Source organism: Nansenia antarctica, assembly GCF_963989245.1.
Source record: "Nansenia antarctica genome assembly, chromosome: 20".
In the NCBI taxonomy this organism is placed as follows: Eukaryota; Metazoa; Chordata; class Actinopteri; order Argentiniformes; family Microstomatidae; genus Nansenia; species Nansenia antarctica.
The window spans coordinates 5,131,873-5,149,577 of record NC_137693.1 but is presented as its reverse complement, the minus strand read 5'-3'; the positions used below and the strand labels follow the sequence as shown (position 1 = coordinate 5,149,577).

General features: G+C 44.4%; 4 protein-coding genes across 4 annotated transcripts in view; 2 read left to right on the top strand and 2 right to left on the bottom strand.

Annotated features, from left to right (window-relative positions):
- Positions 1–5,531: 5,531 nt before the first annotated feature.
- On the top strand, positions 5,532–7,576 carry LOC308174895 (TLC domain-containing protein 1-like; the record flags this gene model as incomplete). The annotated part of the gene is made up of 4 exons (XM_080550005.1): positions 5,532–5,761; positions 5,908–5,990; positions 6,597–6,679; positions 7,178–7,576. The coding sequence occupies 4 exons, from the start codon at positions 5,532–5,534 to the stop codon at positions 7,574–7,576; spliced, it is 795 nt and encodes a 264-aa protein (XP_080406131.1).
- Positions 7,577–8,487: 911 nt separating this feature from the next.
- On the bottom strand, positions 8,488–10,973 carry rpl23a (ribosomal protein L23a). Its single transcript, XM_080550184.1, has 5 exons — positions 10,940–10,973; positions 9,791–9,971; positions 9,386–9,562; positions 8,989–9,058; positions 8,488–8,553 (listed from the first exon to the last, which is right to left on the bottom strand). The coding sequence occupies exons 1-5, from the start codon at positions 10,962–10,964 to the stop codon at positions 8,539–8,541; spliced, it is 468 nt and encodes a 155-aa protein (XP_080406310.1). The 5' UTR covers positions 10,965–10,973; the 3' UTR covers positions 8,488–8,538.
- Positions 10,974–12,328: 1,355 nt separating this feature from the next.
- ddias (DNA damage-induced apoptosis suppressor) lies at positions 12,329–14,885 on the bottom strand (the record flags this gene model as incomplete). The annotated part of the gene is made up of 5 exons (XM_080550004.1): positions 12,329–12,345; positions 12,897–13,758; positions 13,860–13,962; positions 14,402–14,563; positions 14,767–14,885. 5 exons carry the CDS (start codon positions 14,883–14,885, stop codon positions 12,329–12,331), a joined length of 1,263 nt encoding a protein of 420 aa, XP_080406130.1.
- Positions 14,886–16,203: 1,318 nt separating this feature from the next.
- Positions 16,204–17,705, top strand: part of polq (polymerase (DNA directed), theta) — a gene marked incomplete at both ends in the record, with an annotated part of 21,854 nt that continues 20,352 nt past the window's right edge. Inside the window, 4 exons of the mRNA XM_080550003.1 lie at positions 16,204–16,274; positions 16,450–16,570; positions 16,778–17,382; positions 17,590–17,705. The exon at positions 17,590–17,705 is cut by the window's right edge and continues 129 nt beyond it. Of these exons, the coding sequence (XP_080406129.1) occupies positions 16,204–16,274; positions 16,450–16,570; positions 16,778–17,382; positions 17,590–17,705 (913 nt within the window). The remainder of the gene's footprint in view (positions 16,275–16,449; positions 16,571–16,777; positions 17,383–17,589) is intronic.

Sequence of the window (17,705 nt, the reverse complement as noted above, 5' to 3'; positions counted from 1 at the left end):
TGTTTCTGTATCTGCCAGACCCAAATGTAAATAATAATTTGTTCTTAACTGACCTGCCCAGTTAAATAAAGGTTACATTAAAAACCTCTTCTTATCCACCTAATTTTTCTGGTTTTCTGCTCGAAATGACATGCCCACAGTGAATATAGAATATCTCCACAATCACAAGGGCCCTCATAATGATATTGTTATCAAATGAAAGCTAACACCTGTGGGGTGGCTGTAGAAGTGTCAGAATCAAAATCTATGTTACTGTGTCAGAGCAAATAGAGCTAGAACATTATAAAACATCTCAAATTCAGTCTCCGCCTAAAAAAACAACAGCTTTTACAGTGAATATCACCTTGGAAACCTGATAACGAAGCCAAAATCATGTAGGAATCAGTACTCCAGGGTCTTAATAGTACTTGTGCCAAAGTTGATGCTAGTAATGTGAGCAAATGCAACTTTGTACCTGTTTTAGTACAGGTATGTTTAGGCGGACACCTATATGTTTAGGCCATTTGGAGATATTTTGGCACCATCTTTGACCTTTCTCATGTATCAGATGTTTTTTTTGGGGGGGGGGGGGGGATTTTTTTGGGTTGGCCGACCAATGGTATGGAAATTCGGCGTTGAAACCGGACATGACACATTCTCCAGTTGGAGAAAACTGGATGTGAAAATGGTGGCATCGTATAGCATGCAAAATTGTGAAAAATTTTTGATATCGATGAAGAGAATTGATCGAGGTAAACTCTTTATATCACTTCGGATACCGATGGGGGTCCGTTGGCTCCTATGAGGTTAAAAAAATAAAAAGAGAAAAATCTGTGCCTGGAAGTTAGATGTGTGTGTGTGTGTGTGTGTCTAAAGCCAGGTGAGCAGGTTGTCCTTGTCTATGCGTGATGCAGAGAGGACAGTCTCCATATCCGGCAAGATATCCAAGCTCAGAGCTTCCTGTATGCCGGGCATTAGCTCCCCCTCGTTGGACATGCACACCACAGACCCTCCAGTCTCCAGGACAGTCATTGGTGTGACCGCTCCAGAGTCACCTGTCACAGCAGAGAACACAACAGGATATTAGCATATGGACCAAACACTTGGGTTGTATTCAGTAGGAATCAACAGTAGAAGCCTTCATTTGAGTAAAACAATTATTCATCCAATTGCATGCCCATTGAACACAATACTAGTGGGTTCAGGATGCTCACTTGGTGTGTTTGTTACCTGTGTCAATGAGTTCCCCCGTGTTGAGCAGGTGGTCACGAGTGTGAGGGATGCTCAGACCTTCAGTGATACTTTTGTCCTTGGCTGGCAGAAGTGGAACTCGACGTGGCCTCCTGATGTTGCAGCCCATCCGCCTCAAGGTTCGACGCGCTGTGCATTCTGAGATGCTTTTCTGCTCGCCACAATTGTACAGAGTGGTTATCTGGGTGACCGTAGCCTTTCTGTCAGCTCGAAACAGTGTGGCCATCCTCTGTTGACCTGTCTCATCGACAAGGCGTTTCCGTCCGCAGGACTGCCTCTCACTGGACGTCTTTTCTTTATTGTACCATTCTGAGTAAACTCTGGAGACTGTTGTGCGTGAAAATCCCAGGAGATCAGCAGTTTTAGAAATACTCAAACCAGCCCGTCTGGCACCAACAATCATGCCACGGTCAAAATCACTGAGATCACATTTTTTCCCCATTATGATGGTTGATGTGAACATCACCTGAAGCTGCTGGCCCGTATCTGCAGAATGTCATAAATTGTGTTGCTGCAACACAATTGGCTGATTAGATAATTGCATCATGAAAGAGAAAGTGTACAAGTGTTCCTAATGAAGTGTTTGATGAGTTTAAAGCCCAATATTTTTTTTTTTTTTAGATTTCGATCACAAACAAGGGATTCGCTCCTTTTACTGCATCGTTGTTGAAAGCACCTGCAGAACAGAAGAGAAACATGAATCCGGGGTTCACCATTGTAATGGGTTATTTGTTTGATTCAGTGCTATGCCATTTTCTGTGGGTAAACGGAATACTGTACAACCAACTCAATCACGTGAGGCGTTGTTGAGTTTAAACTGTATTTATTGCAATTCAGTACACAACACAGCGCACACACATGAAAAAAAAACAATGACAAACAACGTATAATAATAAGGTAAAGTATATTGTACGATTGAACGATCATACTTCCGGGTATAATAAATAATACATGTTAATCCTACCTTCTGTGGAAACTACATTCAAGTAATTTCTAAACTTCTTCAGATAATGGTAATATTTTGTGTTTTAATTGTAAAAAGAGGCGTTGTTGAGCCAATAACAACAGTCAGCTGTAGGCGTTGCTGACTAAATGTCAAGGGCAACTAAAATGGGGAACCCCGCAGACCTTTAGTTACCACACACATCAGTGTCAAAGCTAGCGAAGATCTTTCTTGCTTTTTTTAGCTGCTCCAAGATTTAACTTACCGTTTTCACAGAAAGATAAATGTGCCCCTCTTCACGGAAACGGCCCGGGAACCGGATATTGACGAAATCAGTCTGGAATGCAGACAAAAAAAGCAGGAAGTATTTCTGGATGTAGTGATGTTTGGGTCATTTTTTTAATACGGTGCCATTTGGACTTCATAACTTGTGAAAAATAAATTGTTGATTTATCTATATTTTAATGTTCTATTATATAAAGGACATATCCAGCTTGCTGAAAAACATAGTGGTCGAGCTCAGGCACCTACATTGTATTTTATTTAGAATACCCTCTCAGGGCTGCCAAGTTTCACCAACAGTTTAGAGTGAGATTTTTTGGCGGTGGAGCGACCCAAAACTGTGCACGTTTTGGCAGCGGCGGCCCCTCTCTCCCACCCAATTATTTGTGCTAGTTTCCTGCAATTGTACATGTTGTTCATAAACCAGCACAAGAAATGAAAATAATTAACATATATATATCATATTTATGAAATCTTAATAAACAAATACAGTAGCCTACAGACTCTAAAAGAAAAATGGGCCCCATCAACAGGACTCAGCCCCTTGGTCAGCAGCAGAAAGACCCGTGATCATCATCTTATATACAGTGCATTGCTCATAGATGGCTATCATGTTATACAGTACATACCAGGGTTTTTCCTGGGTCAGAATGAGGGCTTGGTGGTTGATCTTGTGCGCCCACATTTTTTTTGAGGGACCCTCAATTGTTGTATTTGTATTGTAAATTGTAATTATTATGAATTATTATTATTATTATTATTATTATTATTATTAATGTACCTGGTTATGTTACAGTAGAGAAACAAAAAACAGTTACCAAAACGGAGTATTTACTAGCTAAGATTGGCAAAAGATTGGCGTGGTGCAACCGAAATGAGTAAACAACTAGTTTGAAACTAGCTAGTAACAACTAGGGGTTTAGTAACTACTAAATGCCTGCATTTAGTAATGACTTACGCCAAATTGGTGCAACCCAATCCAGAGTAGGCTACCAGATACGATGTTGTAATGTATGCACATATTTTGCTACCACGGTTGCCAGACGGAATTGACATGTCCAGCCCAACCGGTCTAAAGCTGCCGAATTCACCCATCCAGTGTGACCAAAAGTAGCCCAATCTGGCAACACTGCTTGCTACGTTATTGCAGCTCGTGTGAACACAGGTTCTTCCATCAGCACTCGCCTGCCGCTTCGATTGCAGACTCAAGTTAACGCGCGTGCAGAAAGATGCCACGAAACTCATGTCCGGTAGCTTTCTTTCAAGGAATTAAAAAAATAAAAGTCTGGTAAAACAATTGTTATTTCTGTTATTATGAGAAATAGAGGTGCGGCGTGAGAGCGTGAGAACTGGTTGAAATGCGTGAGTCTCACGGCGTTTGCGTGAGACTTGGCAGCTCTGTCCTCTGTTAGTTGAATAGGGCTAACAGAGTGGACACTAACAGGGTGGACATTTTGAGTTAAAGTTAGCCTTTAGCCTGCCTGTTAGCATAACGCCTAGAATGACCATGAATACTTGATGAGGAATCTAATTTGCACTAAATACTTTTTTTGAAATTATTAAATTTGATTGATCTCCTCAATATTTAGGTCTAACAGGGTGGACACGTTATGGTCAACCACATTAAACTCACTTGATAAAAACATCAAAATCTGATGGTAAAAGAGGTAGAAAATCACACAGCTTACCACATTTGAAATCCCCTCCACTGATGTGATGTCACCTCATGAGAGTGATGTGATTGAGAAATATGGTTTTCTTTTAAAAGGGACATTAAGATAACAACCTCTCGAGTCTGTATATTGTGGCGTTATTGCTACCCCTGAAGAGCAGGCTGACCTGGAAGGAAGAGAATGTGTGTGTCTAAGTGTGTGGGTATGTGTTATGTGTGTGTCTGAGTGACATGAGCATAGAGTGTGTGTGTGTGTGTGTGTGTGTGTGTGTGTGTGTGTGTTATGTGTATGTCTGAGTGACATAAGCATAATGTTTCTAGAAAACCCCATAAGATCTAACAACAGTTATGAGCTAGGTACAGTTAAGGCAGCGTATGTACAGTATGTAATGTACAGATGAATAAAAGAGGCTATATCAAAGAGAAGGTAGGTGCAATAAAACAGTATGTGCAAGTGCCAAGGTATTATTGTAAACAGCAGTAGTGCAAAGGTGGGCGGGGGGTGATTGTTTATCAGATACTTACTGAGAGATACTGATACTGAGAGTCAATGTACCCCATTGGGGGGGGGGGGGTGATTGTTCAGCGGAGTGTGTGGAGGGGGGTATTGTTTATCAGAGTGACAGCTCTGTGAAAGAAGCTGTCCTGGAGCCTGTTAGTACGAGACCTGAGGATCCTGTACTTCCTGAGTTACATGTTACTGTTGTGCTCATGTATGTTAATGTGGTGGGCATGTGGGGGGGAAAACTTGCCTTCCCTAAGTGACTGAGAGAAACTAACTCCACAAAGTGTTACAGTAGTATCACACTGATCACTGCTAGAACTGAATTGAATCCTTCACACAACTATACATACATTTGGTCAACAGCACTGACCTAAACTTTATTCTGTATTTACATCTCATTACTGAACAAAACAATCTATGCTCTGAACTGCCCACACACACACACACACACACACACACACACACACACACACACACACACACACACACACACACACACACACACACACACTGTTCAGTCCACTTCCCAGGACATTGTATGAGTGCCAATGTATGAGTGCATTATTGCTCAACCACCAGCCAGGGGCTCGAATCAACTTAACAATGACCACGCCCACTGCAAACATCTCACTCACCAGACCGGGAGATGGGTGTAGTATGAGTTGAGTGTGAGAGAGAGAGAGAGCAGAGAGAGAGAGGGAGGGACAGAACACAAGCATTTCAGAAGGCAGGAGTTCAGAAAAAGGAGTGCTACTTGTAGAAAGGAAAAAAAAAAAAAAACTAGAAGTACAAGTTTTAACATGAGACAGACAGTAGAGCAGAAGAGAGTCAAATCAAAAAAATAGAGAGAGAGAGTTTGGGATCAACCACAGAGAGCACCGGTTGGGATTAACGTGAGGATGGAGGTGTTGGTGCGGTGTGTGAACGTCTGTGCCAAGGTCTGTGAGCGGTGGCCGTACGTGTGTGTGGCTGTGTCTTCGCTGCTGTTCCGCCTGATCCACCGGCTCTTGGGAAACCTGCTGCCGCGGCCCGTTGCTGTGGAGAAAATACCCCGGAGGGTCTATAAATGGAAGAACCTGTCTGTCTCTATGGTCCACTCACTACTCACTGGAGTCTGGGCCATCGCATGGTGAGAAACACACAGAATACTGCAACTGCATTATATAATACATACACACAGCTAAATCTCTTTGGTCTGCCAGTCTGGTCTCTGGTTGTGTTTTGATCCCTCTTGTCTTTCTCTCCCTCTCTCTCTCTCTCTCTCCCTCTCTCCAGCGTGGTCCAGTCTCCAGGCATCGTGGGGGATCTTTATCATTCTATCAGCCCTCTGTCCTACCTGCTAGTCTGTGTCTCATCAGGTCAGAGCTCAACCTCTTATACTTCCACCTCCTACTCCTGTTCTTCCTCCCACAGCAGATAGGGTCAGAGGGCACTGTGTGTACCCCAACCTGCTCTGGTAGGAATTTGCGGAGAGGACATTCTTGGTTGTGTGTGCGTGTGCGTGCGTGTGCGTGTGTGTGTTGACTCTTGAGGTGTGGCCCATGTTCTTGTATGGAGGTGATGAAAAATGATTAACCTAGTCACTTAGGTGTGTAGCAACGTCTCTCTCTCTCGCTCCCCCTTCCCTCCCTCCCTCCGTCCCTCCCTCCCAAACAAACAGAAAATGTGATAAATTTGATCACCTGCAGAGAGCACCACCTCACTTAGCGTTGTGTGTCTGAGAGAAGTAGATAGAGAGAAACAAACGTGTGTTATAGATATAGCATGGGTCATTGGGTCAAGTGGATGTATTTGGTTCTTTCGTGGTTGTGCATTCTACGTATTTCTGATTGAAAAAACAACAGCAGCGTAACCCTGCCTTCCTGTGTGTACCTGTCCGTCCGTCCGTCCCCCCAGTGGAGGAAGGGAGGAAGGGTTGTGATTTGTGGGACCCCCTGTGGCTTATATTGTACTTCTTGTACCAGGGTATTTCATACAAGACGCAGGTGACATCATCTTCGGTGGCTATGCAAGAAGTTCATTGGAGTTTCTGCTTCATCACATTCTGGTGAGTGTTCCATACATACCACGCATTCCCTAACAACCCCTGTCCTCTCATTATGAATCCATGAAAGGCCCTAGCCTCTCTTCCCCTGACCTAAACATTGTGAAAACACAGGTTTCTCACTCTTGTGACTGTCTGCTTCTTCTCCTCTATCACCTCCACCTCAATTAGCTAGCCCTGTGTTCTACAACCCTGCTCCCATGGGGAGTCACAGGTGATGCCAGCTTAAAGGGGTTGCTGTTTTAGAATTAGACTTGTTTAAGGCTTCTGACTTAGGCTTCTGTACCTATAGCTACGGATATCACTGTTCTTTCACATTCTGGGGTTCGCTGAAATATGTTATTAGCTGAAGTCGTGTCAGAAAAACACATCAAAGCTGTTACGTATTTAGAGCCATCCAAGGGGCAAGAGTTTATACACACTGCAGTTCTCTTGGGCCAAGAGTGAAGAACACTGTCTTAAGCCCAATACTTACCCCACCTCTCCTGTGTGTGTGTTCAGGTGCTGTCGGGTTTCCTGTACTCGGTGCAGCAGAAGCGGTACGTGGCAGGGATGGTTGTGGCGTTGTTCGTGGAAGTCAACAGCGTCTTTCTGCATTCGAGACAGATGTTAAAGCTGGCCAGTGTGGATAATACCTCAAATGTGTACACCGTGATCAAAGTGCTCAACCTCCTCACCTTTGTATCCTTCCGCCTGGGGGCCCAGTTCTACCTCACCTACTACATCATCATCAACTACAGCTGGCTTGACCACGCCCTCTCCCTACTGTTCGTCATCATGGCAATGAACGTGATGATGCTGGTGTACCTGTGGCGGTTGATTCGAGCCGATTTCTATTCCCAGCAGTGCGGTCTTGACATAAGCCCTGACAGCAAGTCTGACAAGTTCCACAAGGACTAGACTAGCCTACTCTACAACTCGCACTGCCTGCAGTCATTAACTGTCACGGAACAGTTACAGCTCTTCAGAAAACGCAGAGAACCAGGAGTATGAAAATGTGGATGGTCGCACTGAACACTGTTGTAGAACTCGATTACGTAAAATCTGAAGGCAAACCCAGATTAGAGAAACTTTACTTGAACGAGGTTTACAACACACATCATATGTATATATAATATATATATGCCATGATGGTATTTTGTTAAACAAGGGAGCACATGGTCAGTTGTTAATTATTCCTGTTATTCATAAAAGGCTGGAACTTGAAGGGGTAAACTAGAGTTCAACTCTGAAGGGTTCAACTTCCAAGCCCAGCAGCTCCATTTCCACTGAGACACAGCAGAGGGCGCTCATTCAGCAAGCCATGATGACCCAAGTGACATGCTGCTATCGAACACACACCAGTGTAGTAACCCTGTTGACTAACTATGAAATACTAACCATTTTACTCTTGTATGTATAGAACTTACACGGCACAGGTTAGACATGCCGTGTGCACTGTACAAGACAGGAAGAAAATCCTTGAATAAAATGATGTTGTTGCATCGTCTATTTTGTACAATGATTGACCAATGTACACTTTAAGATTTTCCTTGCCGACATGCATTTGACTGAAGTGAAAACAAATTAAAATGCTAATTCACTTACGTTAACTGATCAATTATTTTACACTATCCTTCAGTCTCTTGAGAAATGCTTGTGCTCCAGTAGGTATGTATTGAAACACCTTCACAATTGTGGTTTGTAAAATAATGGTGCAGTTGTTACCAGTGTATTCGTGTGTGTAACCTGTTTTCATCTTTTGTCATATCATGCATGTACATCTTCAATTGCTCATCAATGCAGTCAATACAAAATGAACAGAGTCACCATTTTAAGTTTTTACAAACATTTATTTCTTTGTACACCTCCCCAGTAGCAGTTTAGATGATGCCAATCTGGAAGAAAATAGAACAGGTATTAACACAGGGTTTATGACAGCTGCTTAGAGAGCTGTACAGGTTATCATTCTGGCATCAGTGGTTCCTTTGTATGCATCACAGACAATCAGACATGCATAATTTACATCACTTGCACAGAATCTCTCATGCCCCTCCCCTAATTCGACTGCAACACCTTCAGACCAATAATGGCATATTAAGTCTAGGGGATTAATGGATACATTCTGTCACTGTCTTTGTACAACCCCATTCCATCACTCGAACACTGTGTTAGGGTTAGGTTAAATGGTGAACAAAAAAAAGAGGGTAACTTTTTTAAATTTTAAGATAAACCTAGCAGACATGCACCAGACATGCACCATAGTGATTTCACTTCAGATGCACCCTAGTTTACTAGCTGCAGTTCTGTCCAGCGCTGGTTGCAGATCTCACCTTGTTAGCAACATCCAACGCATCATAATCTGGTGCCAGACGAACGTACGCCTTCTTCTCGCCATCGGGCCTGAGGTCAGAGAGGGGGGGGGGTTATTTCAATGTATACACTTTTAAAAAGAGGTTACTGTGCGACTGTTTCCCATGTGCATCAGTGGTTCCTTTGAATCATCACGTATCAGACGTTTATATGTTATGCATCACTTGCACTGGGAATGAACCAACAGTTTAACAGTTTCTCTTTTTTTTCCATTTAGCAGACGCTTTTACCCAAAGCGACTTGCAATTAGATTACAGGGATACTCCCTGGAGTAACTTAGGGCTAACAGAGCCATCTTTCTCACACCACATACGTCCTCTCATATGAAAAACTGAAGCCACGGCCACACGTTAGTACCTGATGAGTGTGTTGACTTTGGCGACGTCAATATCGTACAGCTTCTTGACGGCGTGTTTGATCTGGTGCTTGTTGGCCTTGACGTCAACGATGAACACCAGTGTGTTGTTGTCCTCGATCTTCTTCATGGCCGACTCTGTCGTCAGAGGGAACTTAATGATGGCATAGTGGTCCAACCTGTGAGGGGGAATATTCATTAGAACAGTTTCACAAATAGTTTGGAAAACTATTTGCTGGATGAGCCTTTTAACTCATTAAATGAGGTGAAACGGTGCATCAGTGGTTTATAATGTTGGACACATGATATTTCATACTTTGATCGCTGTTACCATCATTTGCACCAAGCTAAGCGACTAAACCAAACAGTGAAGTTGCGCATCACAACTCTGCAGTGTGAACACTCACTTGTTCCTGCGTGGCGCACTCTTGCGAGGGTACTTGGGCTGTCTGCGGAGACGCAGGGTTTTGGGGCGACGGAAGGTAGGAGATGTCCTCATCTTCTTCTTCCTCTGGCTGTGGACGCCCTTCAGCACAGCCTTCTTGGCCTTCAGGGCCTTTGACTTGGCCTCTGTTTTGGCCGGGACAGCTAAGGGAGCAAAAATGCATAATAGTTTAGGAGAGGGGTACCAAATCTGGATAACAACATAACAGTCTTGGGAGTATATCATGTACCTTCACTAATGTTCACTCATTCAAGACCATAGCCATCCCACCACAGAATACACGGGCACTAAGCACTTATGTTCAGTGAAACCTGAGTCCACTGTTTGAAGATGGATGGTACATCAGACTTGTAGGGTCATTTCATGGCTTTATCAAGCTTTGATCGCTATAATAGTCATCACATGTACCATCTCAAATGGCTGAAATATCGCCGTAGAACAACTTGTTACTGCGTATGCATTTGGCTAGGGTCTCTTATTAAACCAACTTCAGAGTACCACGAACATGGCTGTTGACAGTCCATTGCTAGCTAGCCATCCCATGACATATAACGAGAAGATGGAAAATAGACGTTTAGCTAGAATGATGTACTGTAAACGTTCAACACTCACATTAATTGGCCTTATAGCGTAATGTTAGTGGCTTACAGTAGTTTCGAAGGCCACTCAACCATCTTGGCTAGCTAGCCCCTTACTGCTACGCGCTTCTTCACGTGTGTTCATGACTGAAGCAGCATGCTGTCATCAACACCACAGTAATATCTCTCGATATGGCAAAACTACAACTGACAACGGACACACACTTTGGGCAATGTGTGTAGTTCGCCCCATCGCAATGACATTAGGCATTTCCCTAACACAGCTAATAATACAAACGTGGCCTAGCTGCAGTTAGCTAACGTTAGCATAGTTAGCCATGTCAACTGAATTAAACAGACTTCACGCAGACTGGTCAAAATGATGATTTTGAACGCATTAAATAGCTCAGAGGTTTCATGTTTTTACACGTGTATCGGGAATTCAGATCCATCGTTGCGTATATGTGGAGAGAACACGTGTAATTGTACAATTTGAGGTGTTTTAAACGGAAAACAGTAAAGGCTTAACAAACCTTCCTTCTTCGCCTTCGGTGCCATGTTGAGAAAGGAAGAGCAATTGGGGCTTCTTCCGATTTAATGCAGGGGCACGGAAGTGGTAGAGAAAACGGCGAATTGCATCATGGTATTTGTAGTAAAAGACCAAACAACCATATTGATCTCCACTACTTCCTGAAAGGCAACTGGTATGAACATATCCTGTCTCACTCTATTTAATTGGTTTAATTGATTAATCAGCTGTGCGGTAAACTGTTGGAACACACAGTGCACAGCTGATTAATCAATTAAACCAATAGAGTGAGACAGGATATGTTCATGCAAGGTGGTAGTGGACATCGTGCACCTTGCCTATTGTATTTTATTGTTGTAGACATGAGATGATGAGAAAACGTAGTTGCGGTAAATATGTCTGACACATGATATTTCAGGATATAGCCAAGAAACATTTGACATTTTTGGCATTTAGCAGACGCTTTATTCCAAAGCATTTAAAAAAAAATGACAATCAATAATACATTTGACTAGAAAGTGAATCATCAATCCACCAGTCATAGCAGGAAAAGTAATCAAGTTCAGACCAGCGGGCATTGGCAGTCACCGTAATAGAAGAAGATTTCATTTTATTTTTGTAGACACTGGAGAAACTGTACATGGCCCCCCCATACTGTTTCTCCTAACATTTCTACTACCCCCATGGGGGGAGAATATAACACCATGGTAAAGTGGCTTAGTGAATTAATTTAAATTAATAATAATAATTTTTATTTAATAATTTTTATAATAATTAAAAAATTAATAAGGGTATTCATTCAAATACATTGAGGCAACAACCCTTGAGGCATCCCGACAAATAACTGGGGACAAAATACAGGACATACTGTACAATCCACACGTGTGCCTCTAAGCCATCCACATCGTTGTAAGACCCTCAGAATGAGTCAGAAAACAGGTCTCTGGACAAGTCACATGACTGGCTCCCATCGTGACGGTAATGACTGACAGATCGACACACACTGCCCTCGTCAACAGATGTACTTTTAGAGGATCCCTTCCCCTCACAACTCCCTGCTTCCTCATAGTCTAAACCCCCACAGCTCCCTCTCTGCCTGTGTGCCAGACCTGAGAGGAGGCGTTGAGGTGTGTCCAGGAGGGTTCTCTTACAGTTCTCCCGAACCGAATGCTTTATTTGTCCGAGCGCAACCGAGCGACAAGCTCTGTTTGTAGGAGGGACCCACTCGGTATCATCCTCACACACACTGGTATTCATGTCACCCACACCCAAACTGGCCCTCCTCCTCTCCTGTGGTCCTTTCAGAGTCCTTTTCCTCCCTAACCTCAGACACTGCTGAGCCACTAAATAGTGTCTGGGCACCAGCTTCCAGGGTGTTATTGTATTGCCTCTCTTAGCTATAGGGGTAGACTGGGAGAAGGGGACAAAGTCAAGAGAGTGTGAACACTCTGAATATTCTGTGCCACTGATGTCATTACCATTTACACCGTGTGCATCAGACCTGGGCTGTGTGCTCGTGTCAGGTGGGTGTGTGTCTGTGTCAGGTATTTGTGTGGTCATGCTGATCTGAGAACACTGAAAGAGGTCTGCAGAGCAGTTGTACTTATCCTCGGAGTCAAATGAGCGGATCTGTTCCTCACCCCCCTCACATTTCTCAACAGACACACAGGCCACATCCCGTTCACACCCGGGCGGACCAAAATCATTCCTAAGGTCACTGCAGGTCTGGTTATCTGAATGAAGACTGATGTCGCCGTAGTTGATCTGAGTCGTATTTGTGATGTCCAGTAAAGTCCTGTGTGAGTCAGAAGAATACGTGGAGAGAGTGTTAATATGAGAACATCTGACGTGCGATTCATCTGATGACGTCTTAGCGCGTGAACACCCATGTGACGTATTACTCGTACTTTTCTCCAGATTTCTACTGGCAAGATTTGACTCAGTTTTAGGGGATGTACTACCAAGCCCTCCGGTTGCTTCGCACACAAACTCCCCCAGACTCTCAGAGAAGGGTAGGTCCTCCCAGGCAACAGAGTCTGGTGAATCAGCGCTCTGCTCACACACTGACAAGGCCTCGGGGAGACAAAAAGGCCTGTTGTCCTCGACTAGACGCTTCTCTCCGTCAGGAGTCCAACTAACCCCGGTGCTAGATGGTAGATTCCCACTATGTCGAGGGTGACCAGGCCATGAGAGAGTAGCGGGGGAATGTGAAGCAGACCTGGGATCAGGGGACTCAGGGGAGTCCGAGAACGAGGACAGAACATTCCAGAAGCTATTCCTCTCATGGACGCCACAGGTTGATGTGTTGGATGTCACTCTCTCCTCTCTGCCGTCCCTCTGTCCCTCCTCACAGACACTGCGCCTCACAGGAGCATCACCAGGAGTCCTCCAGCACTGGCTACCTCTCTGTCGGCCAGTGAGGTCATCAAAGCTGCATCCTTCCTCCTGCTCCGCCGATGATGTCACCACCCCCAGCAGCGACTGTCGCCAGGGCGCCATGGGGGTAAGACTTTGATCATGACGCAGTGACAGGGACTGGGAGTGACCACAGGAGGGCAGTGTGGTGTTGAAGCTGCTAAGGGGAGAGTGGTGGAGACTCAGTGGAGAATCAGGGGGCTGGGGGACTGTACTGGTGTCAGTACGAACAGCTGCTCGTTGAAGGAGGGTCTGGTAATAACTGAGCACAGAACAGCCTGGGGCAAAGGCGTTGGGGAGAGTGATCTGGCTTGCGATGAACTGGCCTGGCTCTTTACTGAAGCCAAGCAGGGGGGGCTGGCAGTGAGGGTCAGACAGGGAGCTAACCGACGGCTCAGTATGAGATACCTATAGGAGGGAGACATCACAACACAGGGGGTTCAAGGGTCACTGTTATAATGTCATGAAAATGGAAATTTGTCCATTTTAATGTCAATATTCTACTATACCTTGATCCCAAAAATAAAATGTCTTCCTACAAAACAGTCTTCTACTGCCTTGAACAGCAGTGTGTCCTTTGCTTCCTGGAGCCCCTCTGAGACCTCCACCAACCTACACATGCAAGACACAACCATGACAGGAGATCAATGCCACAACAGAACAGACTTGCCCGCTAAGGGAGACACTTGGATGTTTTTCTCCATTGTATCTGAACATTGTATAATACAACTTCCATCCCCAGTCCATTTATTTCATGCTTGAACTATTTATACTTTTGGGCATTTAGCAGATAGCTTTATCCACAGCGACTTACACAAATACATTTGACTAAGTAAGTGAATCATCTATCTACTAGTCATAGCAGGAAAAGGTCATCTATGCTCAGACCAAGGGCCATTGGCAGTCGTAATGCTAGAAGAAGGAAGAATATATGTTTGTTTTTATTTCCACACCTCTATAAAACAAACCAATTCTACTACACACACAAAAAAAGAAATCTGATCACAACATACAACTGTGTTTAAACCATTCTGATCCTGACCAGGTTTACCTCTGCAGGCCACTGGCAGGGATGCCAAAGAGGGGGTCCAGGCAGCTTCCAAACACTGTCATCCCAAATATGTGGCTGTTCCTGGTCACCCTCAGTGACAGCCGGTACCTGTAGTCAACATGTTGTTTCAGACAAGTGTACCCGCACTTGTAACATCTGCATCTACAAGGGAGAAAAATAATCATAGAGCCATCAGACACTGGATCAAGAATGACTAGCCTACCTTGAGCAATCAATCAGACAGCAAACAGTATAACAGACATCATACTATGTCCATAACTAAAAAGATGATTAGATTTAGAGAACAGTGTAGCTGATACAGTAAGGTGAGTGGCATCTTCTTGGCAGGAGGCAGCTTCACTGACCTCGCTGAGTCTGCTGGTGTGTGCATCCTGGAGAAGCAGTCTTTACAGCTGGGATAGAACACGCATGGGTCCTGCAAAGAGATCACGGCACAATCCACCAGGGCTCTTCTAACTGACATTATAGTGGTCCAGAAGAGCTGGTCAGCCCGATGGTGATGCACCTAGTAACTACGTGAGCTTAGAATGATAAGGTTCTATCTCCGTTTAGAATGATAAGGTTCTATCTCCGTTTAGAATGAGAAGGTTCTATCTCCGTTTAGAATGATAAGGTTCTATCTCCGTTTAGACTGATAAGGTTCTATCTCCGTTTAGAATGAGAAGGTTCTATCTCCGTTTAGAATGAGAAGGTTCTATCTCCGTTTAGAATGATAAGGTTCTATCTCCGTTTAGAATGATAAGGTTCTATCTCCGTTTAGAATGAGAAGGTTCTATCTCCGTTTAGAATTATAAGGTTCTATCTCCGTTTAGGGCAGTTCAGAAATATTGAGCGTCAAAGTGTTTACATTCCATTATGTTTTGTGAGACGGAACCTTTGTATTTTATGAATTACTAACTCAAAAATGTCAACATTTAAAAAATAACACCACACAGGCATTAATAAAAACCTAATGGATCAGATTATGTAAAAAAAACTAAATTTTGACAAAAAATGGAGATAGAACCTTATAATTCTAACGTCACGACTAGTTAACAAAGCTCCTGCATACCGGTAGATAGAAAGTGTGTTGTTGTTGTTAATTCGTTTCCACAACAACGAACAACACAATTGATTAGTAAAGTAAACTTGCAGGTAGGGGTGGGATTCGCCAACCAGTTTGATATAGTTGCAACACCCATGAGTAAAATTAAACAGGGAATTTTAAATAAAAGTAAAAGATTGATTCGGTAGCTGCCTGTGGCCGCAACCAGGAAGCGAGAAAAAAAACAAAAACGTGGAACTGTAGAAGTGGGAGGGTCGTTGGAGCACGTCGGACTGTTGTTGTGAAACACACGGGCGGTCTTTTTGATTCCCGAGCCTTGTAAGCAGCGATGTTTACAAAGAGGATTTTATTTTATTTCATTTATTTGTTTATTCTAGCTAATCGTATTTTTAAAATATATATAAACCATCATGAAGCTTTGGCCACGTTTGGCCTGTGAGTCTGCTTGTTCGTGTCACTAAGTAAGTAGTAACTAAGTGCGTGACGTTAGAATTATAAGGTAAAGGTTCTATGTCCATTTTTGTCAAAATTAAGTTCCATCAGGTGTTTATTAATGCCCGTGTGGTGTTATTTTTTAAAATGTTTACATTTTTGAGTTAGTAATTAATAAAATACAAAGGTTCCATCCCCCAAAACATAATGGAATGTAAAAACTTTGACGGTCAATATCTCTGAACTACCGAACATCTCTGTTGGAATCAGCTCTCCCACGTTGTGCAGCCAGACAGGCTGAACAATGAGCACATCGGGTCCTCCACCGAAAAGGAAATGTTACATGGGACAGCACCAGATCATCAAGAAAAAGAGGTAAACATTTGACTAAACGGGCTTATTTAAACAGACTCTCTTGTCCAGATCGTCTGTCAGTCAGTCAGAGTTGAGTCTAAAGAAGTGTGGTGCCTGGGTAAGGCTACACTCTCTTTGGTGCACTTATAATAAACAGAAAGCCCAAATACATAATAATGTTTTTAAACCTTTGCAGCGTCCCAGCCCCTGTGGAGCCACTCACCCCCAGACGATCCAATCGTCTGCAGCAGACAAGCTCACTATTGGACAAAACAAACACGACATCAGATGGAGCCAACCACAAAGCACCCAGTACGGTGAGTTTGTACCGATATACACACACAAACACACCCACCTACATACAGTACTGCTGAGGATATAGTATGATTGTTTGAGAGCACTGGGATTGAGAACTGTATGTATTGTGCGGCTCCCCCTAAAGAATTGTGTGTGTGTGTGTGTGTGTGTGTGTGTGTGTGTATGTGTGTGTGTGTGTGTGTGTGTTTGTGTATGCTGGAGGGCAGGTGTGTGCTGCTATGGAAGACTCCCTGGCTCTGGACGACGAGATGCTGCGGGCACTAGATGCCCTGGACCCCCTGATGCCTGCAGCTGAGAGAGGGCCACAAAGACCAGCCCCTGCAGCGGAGAGAGGGCCACAAAGACCAGCCCCTGCAGCGGAGAGAGGGCCACAGAGACCAGCCCCTGCAGCGGAGAGAGGGCCACAGAGACCAGCCCCACCAGCAGCAGCCCCACCAGCAGCCAGCCTCTCCTCACCACAACCTCCTGTACCTGGTCCAGACAGGTCGGCTAGGAACCGGACCACAGGGATTAGAGACAGAGCACCACCTCCTCAGCCCACAGGACCAGGGCCCCACCAGGTAGTCCAGCCCTCCCTCAGTCCAACAGGAGCACCAGACGCTGGGGAGAATGGGTACGAGAGAACAGGGCTGAGGCGGAGAGCTGACTGCAGGGACCTGGCCCAGAAGCTCCTCTTCAGTGAGGACACAGACGAAACAGAGCGTGCTGCTAGGGGCCCGGAGAGTGTTCAACCACCGCCCACGTCTCTCGACACAGATGCCACGCCCCTTCAGAAGAGAAAGACCAATCGGAAATCAAGCAGCTCCAGAGGGTGGGTCTCTACAGCCTTTAGCCTCATGGTTCTCATCTCTACAGCCTTTAGTAAATTGAATTGATCAGGAAAAGGAGAAGCATTTACTGTACTGTAGTATTCACTGACTCTAATTCTTACTCTTTTTACACTGATTCAGAAGTATTGTGGTACCATTAGCAGTCATGCCAACAACGTTTACTGTCAACTGTTGTGGACTTTTGACAGGCAGAAGCAGAGGGCTCGGGCCAGGAGCTCTCCTCTGAGCACAGGAACAGGAAGTGGACCCTGCGCAAACGCCGACTCGCCGTTGGACATCTCCGGCGACTACATCCTGTTCAGCC